The sequence below is a fragment of the Bos javanicus genome, chromosome 17 (genome assembly GCF_032452875.1).
Source record: "Bos javanicus breed banteng chromosome 17, ARS-OSU_banteng_1.0, whole genome shotgun sequence".
Lineage (NCBI taxonomy): Eukaryota > Metazoa > Chordata > Mammalia > Artiodactyla > Bovidae > Bos > Bos javanicus.
In genome coordinates, this window is record NC_083884.1 from 37,651,649 (window position 1) to 37,671,733 (window position 20,085).

A 20,085-nucleotide genomic window follows, 5' to 3' on the forward strand; every position below is an offset into this window, starting at 1 on the left:
GGAACCCTTTGAAGTAGGTGTTATTGTTGTCTCCATTTTATTATAGAGGAAACTGAACCACAGTAAGTTTAGTGACTTCCCAAAGTGTTATTTTCATTATTGTTATTTCAGTTTAAATGAAGACACTAAAATTTGAGATCAGTTTCAGAATACATGTTCATAACCATGGTGTATAGGGCTTCCCAGGTGGGACTAATGGTAAAGTATCTGCCTATCAATGCAGGAGACATAAAAGACGTGGATCCGATCTCTGGGATGGGAAGATCCTCTGGAGGAGGGCATAGCAACTCACTCTAGTATTCTTGTCTGGAGAATCCCAGACAGAGGAGCCTGGTGTCTAGAGTCCCTAGGGTCTCAAAGAGTAGGACATGACTGAAGCGACTTGGCACCCAGGCAAACATGGTGTATACTGCCTCTTGATGCTTTTCCCCTGGGATTATATTGCTTATACAAATGCTACTGCATATACTTGGGCCCTGTGAGTTTCTCATCTTCCAAAAAAGAAAAAAATAAAAAAGAATATTTCCTGTCCATGAAGCATAAATAGGAAGGCAACCTATCCAATCTAGACATTGTCAGGAATGAAACTTGTCAACAAGAGGGGCTGCTCTTTCACAGGTAGGGAGGTCCCCACTTAGGGAAAGAACACAGACCCAAATACCAGGTCTGCTGATCACTTGCTCGATGACTACTGGAGAGACAAATGTCTCAGTTTTCTTATCCATTTCATGGGGATATTAACAGAACTATGTTAAGTATGGACTGTATGTTAATGTGGATATTAACTATGGACTGTGCTATTATACACTTTGTTGTTGCTTAATCTCTAAGTCATGTCCGACTCTGAGTTCCTATGGACTGTAGCCCGCCACGCTCCTCTATCCAGGGAATCTTCCTGAACCAGGGATTGAATCCATATCTCCTGCATTGGCAGGCGTATTCTTTACCGCTGAGCCACCAGAGAAGCTCACTATACCCTTTAAAAGATAACATTTATGAATGGCCAGGTGAAAAGAAAAGAAACTTACACGAGCTGGCAAACTAAAAATTTTTATTCAGATTGTTTCCTACTACATAAAAGCTAGCTAACGATCTTTGCTATTTTTATAACTGTATCTTAAGAATTGAATAACAATGAGGTCTTTCTTATTGTGGTATTGTTGCCTGTTGAACTATTTCAGGCTTCCCTCACAGCTCAGTTGGTAAAAGCCTAAATATTCTTCCAATTTAAGTTACATGTAAAGTAGTCTGACTATTAATCATACATAGATCAAATTTAACGTATAAAGGGAAAATATGAAAAATCAAAGGAATCTTGCTTTCATGCTTAGTTGCTCAGTCATGTCCAACTCTTTGTGACCTCATGGACTGTAACCCATCAGGCTCCTCTGTCTATGTGATTTCCCAGACAAGAATACTGGAGTGGGTTGCCATTTCCTCCCCAAAGGATCTTCCCAACCCAGGGATCAAAATTGTGCTGTCTGTGTTTCCTGCATTGCAGGTGGATTCTTTACCCGCTGAGCTATACTAGCATAAAATGGAGTGTGAAGTCTTTAGAAGTTGAGGATTAATATTCTCAAATGACAACATTCAAAGCAGGAAGAAAAGAAAAGTGTGATGCATGGAAGTCTCCTCCTGCTATTGTCTCTTTCCATGGAAATGCTTTATTTTCAGAAATCATTCATCATCTTAACTAAGATATGCCATGTGACCACCCCTCATCTCTAGGAAGACTGGGAAAATTCACACTTCTCAAAGGGGAATAAGCTTAGTCATTGACTTGAATCTCTGCTGCTTTCCAAGGGGACTACCTTCCCTGACAACATCGCTGCCCACCTGAAACCAAAGTATTTTAATAGCTCTGTTAGCTAGAAAAAAAGAGCTGAAGACACTAACACAGAAATGTTTAAACAGGTCTTTTCAGAAATCCAATAATTACTTCAATGTATTGAGAATTTTAAATAGCTAAAATACAGGCCAACATTTTAGAAAAGAAATACATCAGTAAAACCAAGTTGCTGTTGTGATAGTTAAAATATGAGTCTCTATATACTCAACAATTATAGTTTACTTTTAGCCCATTGAGAAGAGGATTACATTATGAACTAACTTGGGAAATTCTCTAAGGTCATTCAATAGAGCTCTGGGGAAAAAAATGCTTTCAATATCAGATAAGGGTTGTTGTATTGAATACAATTTGTTTTATGTATTATGTTAGAAAATATGTAACTATTATAGGAAATTACTGAAGTGGAGTGTTAGGTTATAATATCAATAGCCTGGAATTAAGGTGAGTGAAATAACTTCCTGGCAGCAATTTATGTTTTGGAAGTTGTGTTTTCCGTAAACGCTAGGTATAAATATTAGCAGAAAAATGCATGTATCATATCAAGTATAGTGCAAAAAGCTGCTTCTCTTTTTTCTGTGCTTTTAGATTTCTCATTAAAGAAACTAAATTAGGTAATTTGTCATTATAGTTGCAACTATATATTAGATTGTTGGTGTTTTAGCATTATAAATGGTCAAATCCCATAACTAGCATTGGGATAGAAAAATCTAATAGTATAAATATAGTTCTTACCTGTACTCAACAACTGATTAAAATGCACATATTAGTCATTTATACCTTGAATTCCTAAATAGCTTCTCTGTTAAACACAATTTGCATAGGTAATGAATGAAAATAAAACTATATAAAATCATGTAAAAACATATTAGAATAAAGTATCATATTTCCAAATTAATCAAAATAGGATTTAGAAAACTAATTGGCAACATGCAATTTTAAACTTTTAATTTTATATTGGAGTATAGCCAATTAACAGTGTTGTAATAGCTTCAGATGGACAGCAAAGGGACTCAGCCATACATATACAATAATCCATTCTCCCCCAAATTCCCCTCCCATCAAAACTGCCACATAACCTTGAGCAGTTTCCTGGACTGTATAGTAGGACCTTGTTTTTCATTCATTTAAAATACAGCTGTGTGTAAATTTGATCCTAAACTCCCTAACTATCCCTACTCCCACCCAACCAAAAATTATTTCTCTAGGTCTGTGAGTCTGTTTCTGTTTTATTAATAAATTCATTTGTATCATTTCTTTTTAGAGTCTGCATATAAGGGATGTCATGTGATATTTCTCCTTCTCTGTCTGACTTAACTTCACTCAGTATGACAATCTCTAGGTCCATCTATGGGCAACATACATTTATTAATCCTACATCTAAGCTCTTGAATTTTTACATAATTTCTGGCCGAGTTTTAAATTAATATTTTGGTCTGAAAACTTTTTCAATCCCTATCTGTTACAGGCAGTAAGCACAGACCCTGTCCCAGTTAAATTACACTATGACAAATCTCATGACCAGGTCTGGGTGCTCAGCTGGGGTACAATGGAAAAGACTTCTCCAACACTGCAGGTAAGTCCCTTTCAGTGTGTCTGAGAAAATGATGATCTTTAAAACTTTCAGTATCAATGATGTTCTTTCATCTAGATCTTCAAAGAAAGGGGAAAAAAAAGTTGATACACAAATACATTTTTGGTTAGGAAATATTTTAGTTTAGATGTTCCAAACATTAGATTTATATGCCAAAGGAATAACCTATAATGACAACCACTGTGCAGGAGGAGGGGGTGACTATGATGGATTGTTTGGCAATTTCCAGCTTCCCTCGAATTTTCTTTTTTTCGTCTCTTTAGAAAGGTATGTGGGGAGTGTAGCTTGTGTAGTAGAGCCCAGGAGAGTTAGACAGAGTCTCAAAGCAGGTCTTGAGTTTTCTCCAAACACACAAGATTTTACTATCTGAGTGCTGGTTCATTTCTAACTGGGGAAAACTTACTGTCATTTTTGTAAAATTTGCTTATGATTTGAAATTGACAGATAGATGTATATATACATATATATACACACATTTTGACAATGACTTTTGTAGAGATGTTAAGAATCATCCCACACACTATATAACCATCTAAAAATGGGTTATTTCCCCCTGAATGTCTAGTAAAAATATGCTAATAAGATTTAGTAAATTTTTAAAATATATGCTGGGTAGAAGTGAAAGGTTAGTCTCACATCTAAAAATATAAAATAAAACGTAGTATTTGAGAATTACTCTTAAAATATGACATACAATAAAATTTATTTATATGGAGAGTGTGTGTGTGTGCATTTAGGTATGTATAAGACAGATGATATATAAATAGGTGATAGATAAGTTGGTGATAGATAGATAAACAGATATATAGATACACTGGCAGGAAACACAGGGTCTCTGAATCAGAGGACAGACTGTCTCTTATCCATGGAACCTGTTAGCATTTATTCTGCAGTGCCTACCCTCATGTGGTGATGCAGTGAGAGTTTAGAGTCACCCTGAATAACCAGCACAGTGCTACTGACTCAAATCATGAGTTTCTAAGTTATTTTAGGTGGCTAGCACCTCAGTCCTGGAGAAGGCAATGGCACTCCACTCCAGTACTCTTGCCTGGAAAGTCCCATGGATGGAGGGGCCTGTAGGCTGCCGTCTATGGGGTCACACAGAGTAGGACACAACTGAGCGACTTCATTTTCACTTTCCACTTTCATGCATTGGAGAAGGCAATGGCAACCCACTCCAGTGTTCTTGCCTGGAGAATCCCAGGGACGGCGGAGCCTGGTGGGCTGCCGTCTATGGGGTCACACAGAGTCAGAAACGACTGAAGTGACTTAGCAGCAGCAGCAGCACCTCAGTCCACCATCTCATGTAAGAAATAGAGATTGTTACTCTGAAAAATATACAAATCTTCTCCTGGAGTAGAGGAGTATGTCAGTATCCTGGCAATGTAGTAATTGGCTCAGAGGAATTAAGTCCCTAAATCTCTCAGGAGCAATACTTCATCTCCAACTTCCAAAGGCATTTTTGCTATGCCATCATCTTTTAACCAAACTTTTTTGCTCAGAAAGACCTGACTCAGCAGAAATGTCAAAATATGTATGGATAATTGTCTCCCAATAAGATTATCAGGAAATGTCTTCCAAAATAATGGGATCTAAGATTTATTTGAAAAAGAGAATTGATTTTCCTTTGGAAAAATTGAATTGAAACCAAACACCATTGTCAAGCTCTCAGTTTTGCTAGTGTCCCTGTGCCATGATGGTGAAAGACTCACATCTAGAGACTGCTAGGGTATGAGGCTAGGAAGTACTTCTTTGCTCTAATGTTTTGTATCTTATAATGTTACCCTCTTAAACTTGAACATGCACAACATTTTATCAAGGATCTGAAAGCCCTTCTCTGTGTTTTCATGTTGTAAATATAATTAAATCTGTATGTCTTTGTCCAGTCTGAAAGCAATATTTATTATATATTATTTTATGTGATATTTATAATTAATTAATATAAACCCATAAACTGTCATGAAACTGTCATGATTTAAGACAATGATTTTCCATCTACTGTTCTAAAGATAAAATCTCAAAGATTTATCATAGTTATTTTTTTTCTTTTTAATGGGCATTTATGTCTTATGAAAACTTAAGAAACTCCGTAAAATTCTAAAACTCATGTATCAGTCATCTTCAGTTTTACGACATAAATGCAGTGTCTGTACTACAAACACACAACAATTTGACAAGAAAATATCTCTAGTGAACAACTTGGAATAAAGTCCTTGCATTCTTCTACTGGCCAGGACATAGGCCCAGTCAGATGAGGTGACAGTGGGAAGTGGTGTCCCTCTACTGCAGCCATCGCACACAGAGAAGCAGGCAGCAGGACACTCTTAGAAATGAGCCAGGATTTTTGCAAGAGTGCACCTATTGATCAAAGTGCATCCCAGATCAGTCTGTGTCCTTGGAGTCAGTAGACTCAGTCCCGAACCTGGCAATTCACCACTTCCTGCTCAATTCCAGGATCAAGAAGGGCCTAGACCCATCAGGGGGAAGAGTCCAGACTGAAGGGAACTGGGGGTGTGGCTTTGCATATTTTACAGCCTAAGACAATGACAAGTGCAGAAGAGAGGTTCAGTTAATCGGCCTTCAGGAGTGTGAATGATGTGGGATGCAATACACACATCAGAGTGTTGTTTGAGTACTAAATTCTGTGGTGTCTGTAAACTACTTAGAACACATATTAACACATAGCAAGCTCTCAGTATTATTATTGCTGTTGTCAGTCAGTACTATTATTAATTTCAAATGCATCTACATGCATACTGAGAAATATATACCTCTGTACAACTTAACGGAAAAAAATTTGGGGAGTTCCTTTGTTATAATCCTGTTGAGTTTTATTATAGTCTCGTAGACATTATTATAAGTGGCTGAAGTCCAGTGACGACTTTCTCACTGATACACATTAATAAGATAACGATGAATAAAATAGGTACAATGTCTTTAAAGTTTAACCATGTACATTGGTTCTCTCTTCCTGGGCAAATGACAGGGGAGAGGGGTATCCTTTTGGTTGGGTGGAGCCATATGATTAGTTCTGGCAAAGTAAGTCTGCCACGAATGAAAATATTCAAGGTAGTTGGCTGTTCTTTCTTCATGGAAAACAGAATAAAAATACTAAAAGCAATAGATATCCTGCCAAAGACCTCTGGGAAAGTAACAGGTATAAAACAAATGTTTATCTTTAAAAAATAAAGAAGCAGTAAAGAAGTATTTGTTTCTGTTCTGTTTTGGTTTTTGATTGTAATGTGACTGAACCTATCTTGACTGTTATAATAATTAATCTATTTTCTTGAACTTGGCAATTTCTAATGGAACTCCATGAAAGTATAATCATTGCAATGAAAAAAAATTAACCTTTCAGGGGGAAAAAAAACTAAAAAAAAAATTGTATTTACTTCTGTCTTAAAAACCAAAGGAAGACACTCAGTTTTGAGGGAGGAAAGTCTATTAGGCACTCAATAGTTTAGGATGTTTAATTTGGTAACCGCATGTAGAAAGGGTTTAAAAGAAGTAAAATAAAGGCAAGGAAGTACATTAAAAGGCTCATACAGAACAATGGCTGTGAAGCAGAGACAATAGGACAAATGTGGAGGTATGAGAAATCAGAAGGAAAAACAAAGAATTTGGTGCAAAATGGGATAAAAGAGCTTAAATGTAGTGATTTTTTTTAAAAATAAATTTGAAAGTTTTAAAATCAATTAATGGTGAATATTTGAAAAAAATCTCTGATTAAACTTGCTTAAATCTATTATTTTCAATTTATTAAAGGAAAAAAATAAAATGTAATGCAACCTAAGATTTCTAACAGCAAAAATATTTCAAATGATATATTTTGGAGTTTTCTGTCCTATGTTTCCAACTATGTTCTATAGAAGGGGAGTTTTTCACATATCATTTACTCCTCAATAAAGCTATGAAGGAAGGAAGGAAAAGGGAGGAACAAAGAAAAAAGAAACAAATTTAATAATTTGCATCATATGTATGCTTGTTTTTATATTTCTTATTAAAGCAGTAACATTTTTATAATATAGAAGTTATCAATATGCAAATTTATTTTATATTTTAAGCAGAAGTTGTTCAAGAAAAAATGTTTTCCATTTTTTCCTTTTTCGAAACAGAAGTTTCTACATTGAAATAAGCAAACAGAATTCCAATTTGCTTAATAATACACTAATATTAAGGTTTAAAATAAAGAGTCTATGCAAACAAATGCCAAAGATTTATTTCATCTCTGATCCTATTAAGGACATGCTTGGCCAAGATCTAAACACAATGTTCTGTTTAGGTGATAACCCTGGCCAGTGGGAATGTACCACACCACACCATCCACACCCAGCCTGTGGGGAAGCAGTTTGACAGGGTGGATGATTTCTTCATTCCCACCACCACACTCCTCATCACCCACATAAGGTGAGTGATTGGATGAGCATCACCTTTTAGATTTCTCTCTAATTTTGATAGAAAGTCATGGGGAAGCACTGGAAGAAAAATTCTATTATACAACAAATACACACATAATTGCACTTTGATTAACTTTGTTTCATCTGCTTGATTAACTTTTGCTTATCAACACTAGTGATGAATTTTCTGTATTCTAGTCCCTCTTATGTATAGTGGAGAATTGAATTTACAAAGGTATGGTTGCCTTTTAAAATCAGTTTTACATTTAATATTTTTTGCAAATTGTCTTTAAGTTCTTCTGATTAGGTTTTTGCAAGATGCTAAAATTTGAACTTAGTTGAGTTGATCTCAGAGAAGAGAACCACTCTGAGCAAAATCCATTCAACTTATTATAATAACATTTTTGTATCATTTTGCCCACAAAGAAACAAATATAACATTGTATCAGGTTGTACAGTAAGTTGAAATGAAATATTTAAGTTCTGCACTTTGAGAAAACATGTTTACTCATTCAGTCTCTCAGTGTATTCACAAGAAGTAAAAAAGTAAATACTTCTAATGATATCACTTTAGAATATCATAGAAATGGTTTAAATGTTTAAAGTGGGAGACTTTGGATATTTACAATTTCTAAAACTACATATTTTATTGATTTATTGAAAATGTAAAGTATTGCTTAGCAATATTAATGAATCTGAATAAAACTAATATGTATTATCTTTTTCAAGGGAATTTGGTTGAGGGGAGACTACATCACATATTTTATATGAGCCATTATTTAATCTTTGTGTATATTTGTTCACCTTGAATTAAAGTGAAAATTATCTTGTCTAAAAGTTGGAGTTTAAGAATTCTGAAACAGTACAAAATTCAACTTACAAAAATAAAAAGGGGAATTCATAAATAACAGTTGTGGCTCAGAGTCAAGGTTTTATGTAGAAACTGTTCTTTGGGCAGCCAAGTATATGTTTAAAGGAGTTTAATGTATTTGTCAAGCAATTGTTTGTTATTTTCAGAATGCCTATTATGTCACTCAGCAATAAAGTGATTATAATATGCTTCACATTTATTAACTGTTTTCATGGAAAATAAGTCGAACTCAATGAAAATTCAGCATATTTGAAAAGCATTTGCATAAAGAAATAATCTTTAGGTCTGACTGCAAACACTGGAAGAGTTCAGAGACTGATGAAATCAGCATAGAAACTGAAAATGGTCCCAGCTGCTGAGATACCTAAAAATATGTAATGTTTTCATCCTTATTTAATGAGGACAAAATTTTATTTAATTGACATTGAGTGTTATGTTTAATAAATATCCTTTTGCTATCTTCAAGTTGCTGACAAATTTTTACTAGTAAATCACTTAATATGTAGCATTTACTTTTATTTATCTCATCCTATTCCCTATTATTGTGTTTAATATACTTAATATAGTTTAGTATAGTTAATATATGTCTTATCAACTTTGCTTATTTTTTAAAGCACACTATTAATACAATTATTTAAGTCAAAATTCCTGTCTGTAACACTACTATGGTTAATAGTATTTGGGGTATTTTTTCCCTATAGCAAGTAAGTTATAAAATAGATACCAGAGTTAGGAGTTTAACTTTGTCTGGATGCAGTAAACACCATGTGTGGTTCTATGTTTGTATGTATAATTGATATGCTGTCAGAACATATTTTTTTAGGATCAGAATGATAACTACATAGCTGTAGTCAGAGCTAACAATTATTGGAAGATTATGCAAATAAGCTTAGCACGTGTAAAGCAAAAGTTTTTGGTTATTTCTATATTTTATAAGACACACTGAAAAGTATTGCTTGAGGATATTTCTAAGTTCCTTTATTTCTTTTATACATATATAGTCAAATACATAGATGTTTTGCCAATACTTGTAAGAATTCTAAATTAAATTATAGCAATTCTACCAGCATATGCATGCATACTTAGTCGTTCAGTTGTGTCCGACTCTTTGTGACCTCATGGATGGTAGCCCACCAGGATCCTCTGTCCATGGGATTCTCCAGGCAAGAATATCAGAGTGGGTAGCTATCCCCTTCTTCAGGGGATCTTCATGACACAGAGATCAAACCCAGGTCTCCTGCATTGCACGAGCCACCAGCTCCTGAGTCACCAGGAAGCTCCACCAGTATATAGGGTTCCATTTTAAGGAATATGAATGATCATCATAATTCCTGTTACATTTTACAGTAATTATCACTATTACTAAAGTGAAGAGAAAGAGTAAAAATTAGCATGTATTTCCAAAAATAAACTGTTGAATATGTAAAGAATTTTTAACATAATGAGGATTTATTCCATATGAGGAGAACCTGAGGGATAAAGTCTTTTCTCCTAGCAATTCATGAAACATTTTATCCTATGCAAATGTGGCTTGTGTTATGAGATTCCTCTTTTATGAATTGTATTTTTCAGAATTTGAGACTATTTTGTGACTATTGTATTTGGTGTAAATTCTAGGCCAGATAGAAGGTCTGACACATAATATGTATTTAGTTAATATTAGTTTTCTTCCTCTGACCCTTCATTGTTACCAAACCCAGGTCTGGTTGCTCACTACTCAAAATCCATTAAAGAAGCCAGATTGGTGGAAAGGAAAGTTTGCTTTATTTTGGATGCTGGCAGGCAACCAGGGGACAGGGTGGATGCCTGTCCAAAGACCAATTCCCTTGCCCAAACTTGACAATCTAGGGGCAAGAGCTTTTATAGAGAGAGAAAGGGGAGTACAAGCAGAAACAGCACCATCAGCACTGATAGTCATCTTGATATTGGTCATTGGTCGTCTAACCAGGGCATCTTGATTGTTTTGAAAACAGTTAGTCTTTAGTTCCAGGGTCATTTTGTTTCCATTTCTTTTAGGTCAGTTCTTGGAATCGTGGCAGCTCATATCATGGCTACAACAGTCTGGTGATTATGTTGTTAACTTCTTCCACCTGGTGGGAGTTTCAGTATCTATAAGACAGCTCACAGATATGGCTCCAAATATGATCTATAGCCTTTGAGGTGGGCTTCCTGCATAGCTCAGTTGGTAAAGAATCTGCCAGCAATGCTGGAGACCTGGGTTCATTTCCTGGGTCGGGAAGATCCTAAGGAGAAGGAAATGGCCAACCACTCCAGTATTCTTGCCTGGTGAATCCCTTGGACAGAGGAGCCTGGCAGGCTACAGTCCGTAGTGTTGCAGGAGTTGGATACGACTTAGCACTATCTTTCTTTCGAGGAGGCACTACAGGTCCTTGACTATGCTTAATGGGTAAACTATTATTTTTCATTCTCCTTTGATGGTTTTCTTTGTTTCTGCTTTTTTCTCACTTCTCTGATTAAACTTATTTTTTGACTAAGGCTTTTCCACAGACAAAAGGCAGGTTGAGGACATGGGGACAAGGACCATAGGGTCCTGATCTGTTTCATCATCACACTAATTTGCTTTTCTCTCAGATAGCTACTCTCTCATTTCAAATCATTTATATTCTGCATGTCTGAAAAGCTTCTGGACAAGTGTCAGGATTTTATATCTGTTGTCGAAACCTGAACTGTGTTCACCAGTGTTAAATAGAAATGTGGAAACAAAGATTTGGGTGAAGTAAAAAAGGGTAGTTTTTATTGATTTGTCAGGCAAAGGAGGCCACAGCAGGCTAATGTCCTCAAGACTATGACCTGCCCTGGAGTGGGTAGTGAGGAGTTTTATAGTCTTCATGGTCCAGGATGTGATCAGCTTGTGAATAATTCCTATATTAGTTGGCATCAATGTGAAGTTTTAAGCATTGTCAACCTTCTGTTTTCAACCAGTCTAGGGTCTATGTTCTTGTGATCAGCAGTTTTCATCTGCTGGAGTCTGCTTCCAATAAAACCAGCTTAGGAATGTGTGTCAGGTCTTTATCTGTATCTTTCAAGAAACTGGGAGTTTGGTGATTCTGCTATGTGGCTAATTTGTAGTCTAAATTGTTATGTTTCCTGGCCCAACAACTATTCTTTGTTTCTACATCTTCACATTTCCCCTTCTCTGCTGGTTCAGATGGTAAACAATCTGCCTGCAATGCCAGAGATCTCTTTTGGGAAGATTTCCTGGAGAAGGGAATGGCTACCCTCTCCAGTATTTTTGCCTGGAGAATTCCATAGACAAAGGAGCCTGGCCGGCCCATCAGTAGGGTCACAAAGAGTCTGACGTGACTGAGCAAGTAACACTAACTCTTGAGTCAGTGTTTAAAAGACAGAGACACAGGGACTTGGGCAAGGTTTTGTGTCCTTAGTCCTTCAAAACTGGTAGGCACTTAATTCATGTTTCTCATAAGAATAGAAAGAAAGAAGTAAGTAAATGTTACACTTGTTCCTAAATCCGACTACATAGTATTGACGGAGGATGGTATTTCTTATGCACTGGATTTCTCAGCAGCTAACACAATATCTGACAGGTGGTGGGCACAGCATTAAGCACACAGGAATGGTTATGTGTGTGGAAGCAGTAAGTAGCAGTAAGAAGAACTTATGTCTCTTGACAGATCCCAGCCTGATTGTCCCAGCAACACCATTTCCCACTGGCTATTGTGAATTTAGCTTAATCCCTTTTTTTCTAGGAACTGGGACAACATAATATGTGAATATTAAGTTGCCCATAATAGAAATGTCAGAAGTACTCATAATCTATACTGTAGCAAGGGCTGCTCTATGATTAGCTACAGTTTTGCTAAAAATTTTTTGTTGTTGTTTTCTCTCTGCTTGGTTTCTTCTCTATTTTCTTTTTTTTTAATCTATAATTCTCAGGCTTCTTTCATCTGTAAAGTAAATAAAAATCAAAGAACTTTAGAGAAAACAACTTCCTAGTTCTATATTAAAAGATTGATATTTATAATCATGAAGTTTTTTTTAAAAAAAACTAAGTCTTCACAAAATTTGGAAAGTCATTCATTTTTTAAGAAAATTTGAAGTTCTCAGCACTTTAAAAATTCTTCAGAGCCTGAAGTAGGTCTGTTTCCTAGTAGCCTGAGGCATTTGAATTTCAGGAGATTAATTTCCGTTTTTATAAATGCCTGAGAATGAAATCTGGTACCACTCACTCATTGAATTCCCTAACTGAATTCCACGCCATTCTGAGTGACATTGCCCAGGCCATATACTATTACTTCTATTCAAATATTACTCTATAGCAAGAGAGCTTAGAAGAGGTTATTATTGAAAGCACCTTCTTTGGGTTTCAAATATCAAAAGATTAACCTGTGTCTGGACTAAACCAGACATACTGGTAATACAGTTGATTGAAATCAAAATGGTCTCTAAACTGTTGTGTTCTGGCTAATGAACCAAGCTTGCATTCTTGTCTCTTTCTTGAATGTGAGTGCTTGTCCAGGAGATGGTGCAAAAAAACTCTAGAGAAGCATGCAGCCATTCTATATGCCTTGTATTTATTAGCTCTAGTTGTGAATACAGTTTTGTTGAACTAAACTTCCTGAAAGATGAGAGAGGGCGGGTTACACTTCTGCCTCACCCAGTAAAGTAATTCCTAAGCTTCTGAAAGGGACTGATTAACACTTTTTGACTATAAGTTTACTTTTTAAAAAACTCCATAATAGATATTTGGTTAATCCATCTCCCAAATATTTAGAGAAAATATAAATTACTTGAAATTTAATTAATAAAACATGATTTTCTGATTTTTATTAAAATATGCTGATTTCAGTTATTCCACAATGATGCCTTTTTGCTTTCAAGTAAGGATAAAATGGGTTTCCCTTGTAGCTCAGCTGGTAAAGAATCTGCCTGCAATGTGGGAGACCTGGGTTCGATCCCTGGGTTGGGAAGATCCCCTGGAGAAAGAAAAGACTATCCACTCCAGTTATCTGGCCTGGAGAATTCCCATGGACTTTCAGTCCATGGGGTTGCAAAGAGTCAGACACAACTGAGTGATTTTCACTTACGAATAAAACATTTCATATCTCATGTTCTGTTACTTTTTTCAAAAATAGGTCCACTGAATATTCAACAAATGACATACTTTTCACATTAATAATTCATTGTGCATTTCAGTGAACTGGCAATGTATATTAAATAGGCATTCTTTTTTTAGACTGGCAGTTAATAGAAAATTTTCTTTAAAAACCTTAAATTTCAACAAGTCATTAACAAACCATTAATCATAGTTCTAAAGTTGAAAAGATTATATAGTTCTAAGAAGTGTATTTTGTAATGACCTGAAAAATATAAATTTCTTACATGAGGAATTTCAATTTGAACTCAAAACAAATGTCCAGATAGATAAAAAATTAAAAGAGACTATTCCATATGAAAATGTGTGTGCAATTCTCAGAAGATTCAATTATGTCTATTTAATGTCATAAAAATTGAAATTATAATTCATCATCTTTTTAATCAAAAGTGCTCTACAAATGTAAAGCAAATATTTTATTATTTTACTCATAATTTGTATCTAAAGAACTGTTATTATATCATTATATATATATATTTGAATTGTATAGCTTACTACTTTTAATTTTTTATGATATGCCCAATGCATGGGAATTTAATAACTTTTGTTACCAATTTTTTAATTAGCCATAAATTAAAAAGTAATTAAAAAAAATTTTTTTTTTTTTCAGAAGAATGGTTGTGTTATAATGGCTGGGTTACACATCAAATCTCAGAGAGAATGGATATTTACATAATTGATTTAGTTTTATTCGGAGGGCCATTCTGGAGACAGAAAAGTTTAAATGTCAGTTTCCTGTTGTAGTATATGTAATTATTGCAACTTTCTGTGCAAATGCTACTAGAATTTGTCTACATGGAACAAAAACAATAAATTTGACAGTAATTTATCATTTACCACATTTTTAAAAATCTCTGAATGAAAACAGGGTAACGAGAATTGACATGATAGAAGGCAAAACTAATGAAGTGGCAGAGAGTCAGGCAATGAGTGAAGGAATATTTCCACTAGATCTCCTACGAAAAATCTTAGATAATTCTTCCAAAACTGATTTTTTTTTTTTTTTTGGTAGTAGATGGGGAGGTGAAAGTGATTACTACAAGAGGCCAGTGTAGTTCAGAGCAGAGGATTTTGATAAAGCTTAGTGAAAGACATTGAGAAGACCAGAAAGTGAAGCTACAACAAATACAGAAATTAGTAAAATTCTTTCTTAGAAGATTGAGTTGTCATGAATAAAAAAAAGAATAAGGATTACTGCCAAAATATTTTTACTTAGATAAAAGGGCACAGCTAACATTTAGGCTACTTAGAGCTCTAAGTAGAAATTCTTAATATTTTCACTGACTAAAATAGTACCTTTGATACAATTGAAAACAGGTTTCAATTGATGAAAAAAGATGTATTTACAGTCTGACCCTCATAACATCTGCAAATCCTACCTCTCTCATCTCTTGTCCTCTCTCAAACTGGAGGGCAGCTAGAGTTTAATCCCAACTGGCTTAAATAGGGCAATGTCAATTGGCACAGAGGATGCTTAGAGTAATACAAGAAATAAATCATTTCTGATTTATGTATCTACCCCAGAACTTGTTCTGTAAAAGTCAGAAAGGAAGATAGTAACTTCGGCAACACTATCGCTATTTAAGATGTTTTTAAAGTCTTGCCTGAGCTTGAAATCATCCCTCAATACCACCATTTGAATTTACTGCCTAGAATTTCAAACTACTTCTCCTGTTTGTTTGGATTACATTTCTCTAGAAATTTACCTATAAAGTACTCCTATTTCTTGAGAGGAAAATGGAGCAGTTTAGCGGAGATTGGGTTAGGGTTAGTCTTAGAATTAATGGATATGGTTGGAAGGTGAGTGTGAGTGTGTGTGTATTTCAATGAAGGATTACATGACAAACAATAAGATGAACAGAGTGTATCTGTGCATCACAGTGAGAGGTAGACCTTGAAAGCAACCAGAAAAAATCTGAAAATGACAGTCCCCAAAGTTTTGTCTTCCTCTGGACTTGACCTTCTAATGAAAGCAGACAAATAAACCTAAATTTCCTTGATACTCCTCACGTCCCTATCACATACCCCAGGGGTAAAACAGATTCCAGTGAATGTTTCAGCTTGGATAGAGAGTTCAGGAATCTTATGAAAGTGGACCTCAGGGAAGGCCCACTTTGTGTGGGCTGGAAAGGACAAAGGTGGCAACTGGAGATATTCTTTTAGGTCATTGTAAAGTTGAATGAGTGCTTGCAAAAATATGGCAGTGACAGTCTAAGGGCTTATCCAGAATCAGATCTGACATAATCTCTACACAGCCAATGTCTGTGTCTCCATTCAAGGAGCAGGCACCATTCTGGTAGTCTGGAGAGAGGTCTACAGCATCTTTTTCTTTATAAATTATAGCAAGAAAATGATTACAAAAGATTGGTTTCGATATATGTTTCCTTAAAGCTTCTCCAAGGGAAAACTAAACATTCTGTGAAAGTTAAAGTATATCATTCTCCTCATATTTTATCAAATCTGTTAAAGCAAAATTATATGTATATGTGTATGTATATATATATATATATATATTTGGCTGGCCATATATCAAGAGAACACTATACTTGTGACTTGATTCATGGACAGGACAGGTGTATGAAGGTACAGTTTTAGCACTAAAATTGTCTGATTACATCGAAAGCCAGACACATCAGAAACTGAAAATATCAGTTGTTTCATGCCTTTTTAGGAAAAGCATACCATCAGGATGAAGAGCAGCAGTTAAAATTGTTTCCAAAAATGGTTCCTAGATAATGATCTTGCAAAATCTCAGTTCAGTGAGGTTCAATTTTTCTGTTGCTCCCTTCCTTCTTATATGCTAATTCCTCCCACAAACAGAAATAAACTAACAGAAAGTATTACAAATTTTCAGGAGCTGGAACTTTTTCTATCTAGCTCTGCTTTTACTGAATATCTGAAACACTTAGAAATCCTGAAATCATGACTTTTGCTTTCTCAGCTTCTCTGAGCTTCTTCCTTCCTTGTCTGCTCTATGAAAACACAAACTCTAGACTGTCAGGACTTCTTGAATTCTTAGATTCTCAGGGCCTAGTGTACTCTCTTTACCAAATAAAAAAAGGCAGACATAAATTGTTTATTAAACAAATATTTCCTTCAGTACTACATATGCCAGGTGACTCAGTGGTAAACAATCCACCTGCCAATGCAGGAGATGAGGGTTCAGTCCCTGGGTAGGGGAGATCCCCTGGAGGAGGAAATAGCAGCCCACTCCCATATTCTCACTTGGGAAGTCCCATGGACAGAGGAGCCTGATGTGTTGCAGTTCCTGGGATCACGAGTCAGACACGACTGAGTGCACACACATACAATTTATTGTTGGCATATGCTCCAGGATTCTTATTAGGGTTCAAAGTTTCTTCTACTCAAACATGTGATAACTTTCTTCACCTTATTTCTAAAGGAGTAAACACACTACTGGTTCACTGGATTTGGTTTTATTTTAAACAGTACTATCCACATTCTTTGGCATATTGGTAAACCCACACATGCAGTATAAAATGGCTAAGACAGAAAATTACTAAGTGCTTGCAGCTTAGTGTTGTGTGTGTGTGTGTGTGTGTGTGTGTGTGTTCAGTTAGCTATCTGCATTATTTCTTGAGTGAGATAATGTTGTCTGATCCCCTACTTGGTCTCTGCCCCTTATTAACAGGCTCTATTTGAGTCTTATAAGGAAAGAGCCCAAGATAGATGAATCAAATAGACCAGCCCCTGTTTGACAGAATATTCACTTAGGTTACTATTCTTTATTAGTGTATAATGTAATATTTTGGAGAAGGCAATGGCACCCCACTCCAGTATTCTTGCCTGGAAAATCCCATGGACAGAGGAGCCTGGTAGGCTGCAGTCCATGGGGTCGCTGAGAGTCGGATAAGACTGAAGGACTTCACTTTCACTTTTCACTTTCATGCGTTGGAGAAGGAAACGACAACCCACTCCAGTGTTCTTTCCTGGAGAATCCCAGGGACGGGGGAGCCTGGTGAGCTGCCGTCTATGGGGTCGCACAGAGTCGGACACGACTGAGAATCCCTTATAATATTTTTGTCATACGGGAAACAAGTGAAAGTGAAAGTTGCTTAGTGATGTCCAACTCTTTACAATGCCATGGACTGTATAGTCCATGGAATTCTCCATGCCAGAATACTAGAGTGGGTAGCTTTTCCCTTCTCCAGGGGATCTTCCCAACCCAGGGATCAAACTCAGGTCTCCCGTGTTGCAGACGAGTTCTTTACCAGCTGAGCCACAAGGGAACTCCAGGTTAGATTTAAAAGCAAGGTATATTTGAAATATACATATTTCATTATTTTTAAAAAGGAAAAAGTTTTGTACAGGTATTACTAGCGGACTCCAAGCTCTACATTTTAATAAAGCCTCTGACTAGATTCATTCTAAAGCATTTTTTACTGAAGAAATCAATGGAACACTAATAACATGCAATTTAGAAACACTCTACATCACAGATCTGCCTCTCAAGTTTTATTATGCAAAGTAAAATACCTCTTGCTTCTTCCCTCAGAGGTCCTTATGCTAACTCATCATCAAAGTGATCCGTAAAACACAGAGCAATCCAGCTGCGATGTATACACAGCACAATTGCACATACTTTTTTCCCTCTGTCCCATATGATTTGAGGTTTTGCTGGAAATGGTAAAACAAACTTACTTTACCCTAAACAAGTAAATAATAGACTGTCTAGATTTCTTGGGTTTCTTTGTTTGACGTTAAAACAGACTCAGATAACAATTAAGATACATGAAGAAATACATCACAAGATATGATACAATGCAATACTTCACAAGATGAGGACAGAGCTCACCCTGAGAACTTAAGAAATGTCTTATGTAAATCTAATGTGCACATTGCCAGGACTTATTTCATAAGTAAATGCAATAGATTAGAAAACAATATTTTGAATGAAGCAAATAAAGCATTAACTAGTTCTTATAAAATGTGTATAGAAAACAATATTGAGGTTTTTAATTCTATTTTTAAAGGGATTTTATTATTTTCCTGTTGAAGCAAAATGTTATATTTTACCATAGCATCTATTTTATGAATTCATGAATTTTCACTTGAAGAAATATCTTTTTTAAATGTTAAAACTTTAAATACAATATATTTAAAAAAAAAAAAAAACTGCCTTTTGAATGAAAGACCCCAACTGTGGCTCAAAAAGCAATGCTATTAAATAAATAATTTTATCTTTAAGAGCACATGCATAAATTAATGATAGCAGTCAGTAGAACATTTTAGAAAGTTTCTGGGAATGTTGCTAAAATGTTTATTTCATATATATATATCATATTTTCTCTCTCTTTTTTTTGCCATATAAGAAAAATTATTTTAAATGTAAAACTAGTGGTAATGGTAGGTGTTCTGTAGAGGGACAACATTGGGTGCACTGATATTATCTTTACAATAATTTGAGGCTGTAAAAACTATTTACAAGAGTTTTTAACTATGTAAAAACTATTTCCTGTGACTTCACTTTAACATTTTGTACCCATTTAATTTTGTTTTAAATCTGTAATTTAGCCTGTCTATGGTTACCTGTGTAGGAAGAAGAACTTGACTAATGAGTCAATCAAAGAATATATAGACCAATAGATTCCTTTTTTCTTTCAAATTAAAGATGCTCACTTGTTAACATTAACTTGTTATGTTATAGTGTTCTATTTCTTGCAAAAAAATCATTCAGCAAGATGTCAGTTTTTAAAGTTCTTTGAGATGTGATTCAAGCAAGAACTGAAGGACATGAAAAGGATGTCAGAAAGCCCTAAAATTTAACTATAACAAAAGAACCTACCAAATTAGTTGGTGGAATAATCTTCTATTAAATTTAGTCTGTCATCAGCCATGAGTAGACATATTCACATAACCAGGTGATAACATGAAGAATGGTAGGTCACAAACATCAAACGGCAAGGGTCTTATTCTTCAGTGTTTACACCAGCATGGTGGAGGGTATACAGGGCTCACAAGATGAATAAAAACAGCTTCAAGGGAAATAAAAATAATTGTTGCCTTAAGTGACTCTTAAAACTATTTAGTACGCCTAATATTTCTTCTGTATTTAGTTGAACTTTTTTCTATACTATGGAAACATTATCTTTTTTGCCTTTTTTATTTTGAAAGGGGAACAGGTAATGAAATATGTAGATTTTTATTCTATATTGACATCTGATTTTCAAGAAAACCAATATAAAATTTTAATGATTTAATTTTTTGCCATGATGTAGCAGC

The 20,085-nt window shown here is 35.2% G+C and overlaps 1 protein-coding gene across 1 annotated transcript in view; it reads left to right on the forward strand.

The window, feature by feature from the left end:
- FSTL5 (follistatin like 5) overlaps positions 1-20,085 on the forward strand; it is a 928,941-nt gene that overhangs the window by 859,114 nt on the left and 49,742 nt on the right. The window contains exons 14-15 of the mRNA XM_061384275.1: positions 3,315-3,422; positions 7,723-7,847. Coding sequence (XP_061240259.1) covers positions 3,315-3,422; positions 7,723-7,847 — 233 coding nt within the window. The remainder of the gene's footprint in view (positions 1-3,314; positions 3,423-7,722; positions 7,848-20,085) is intronic.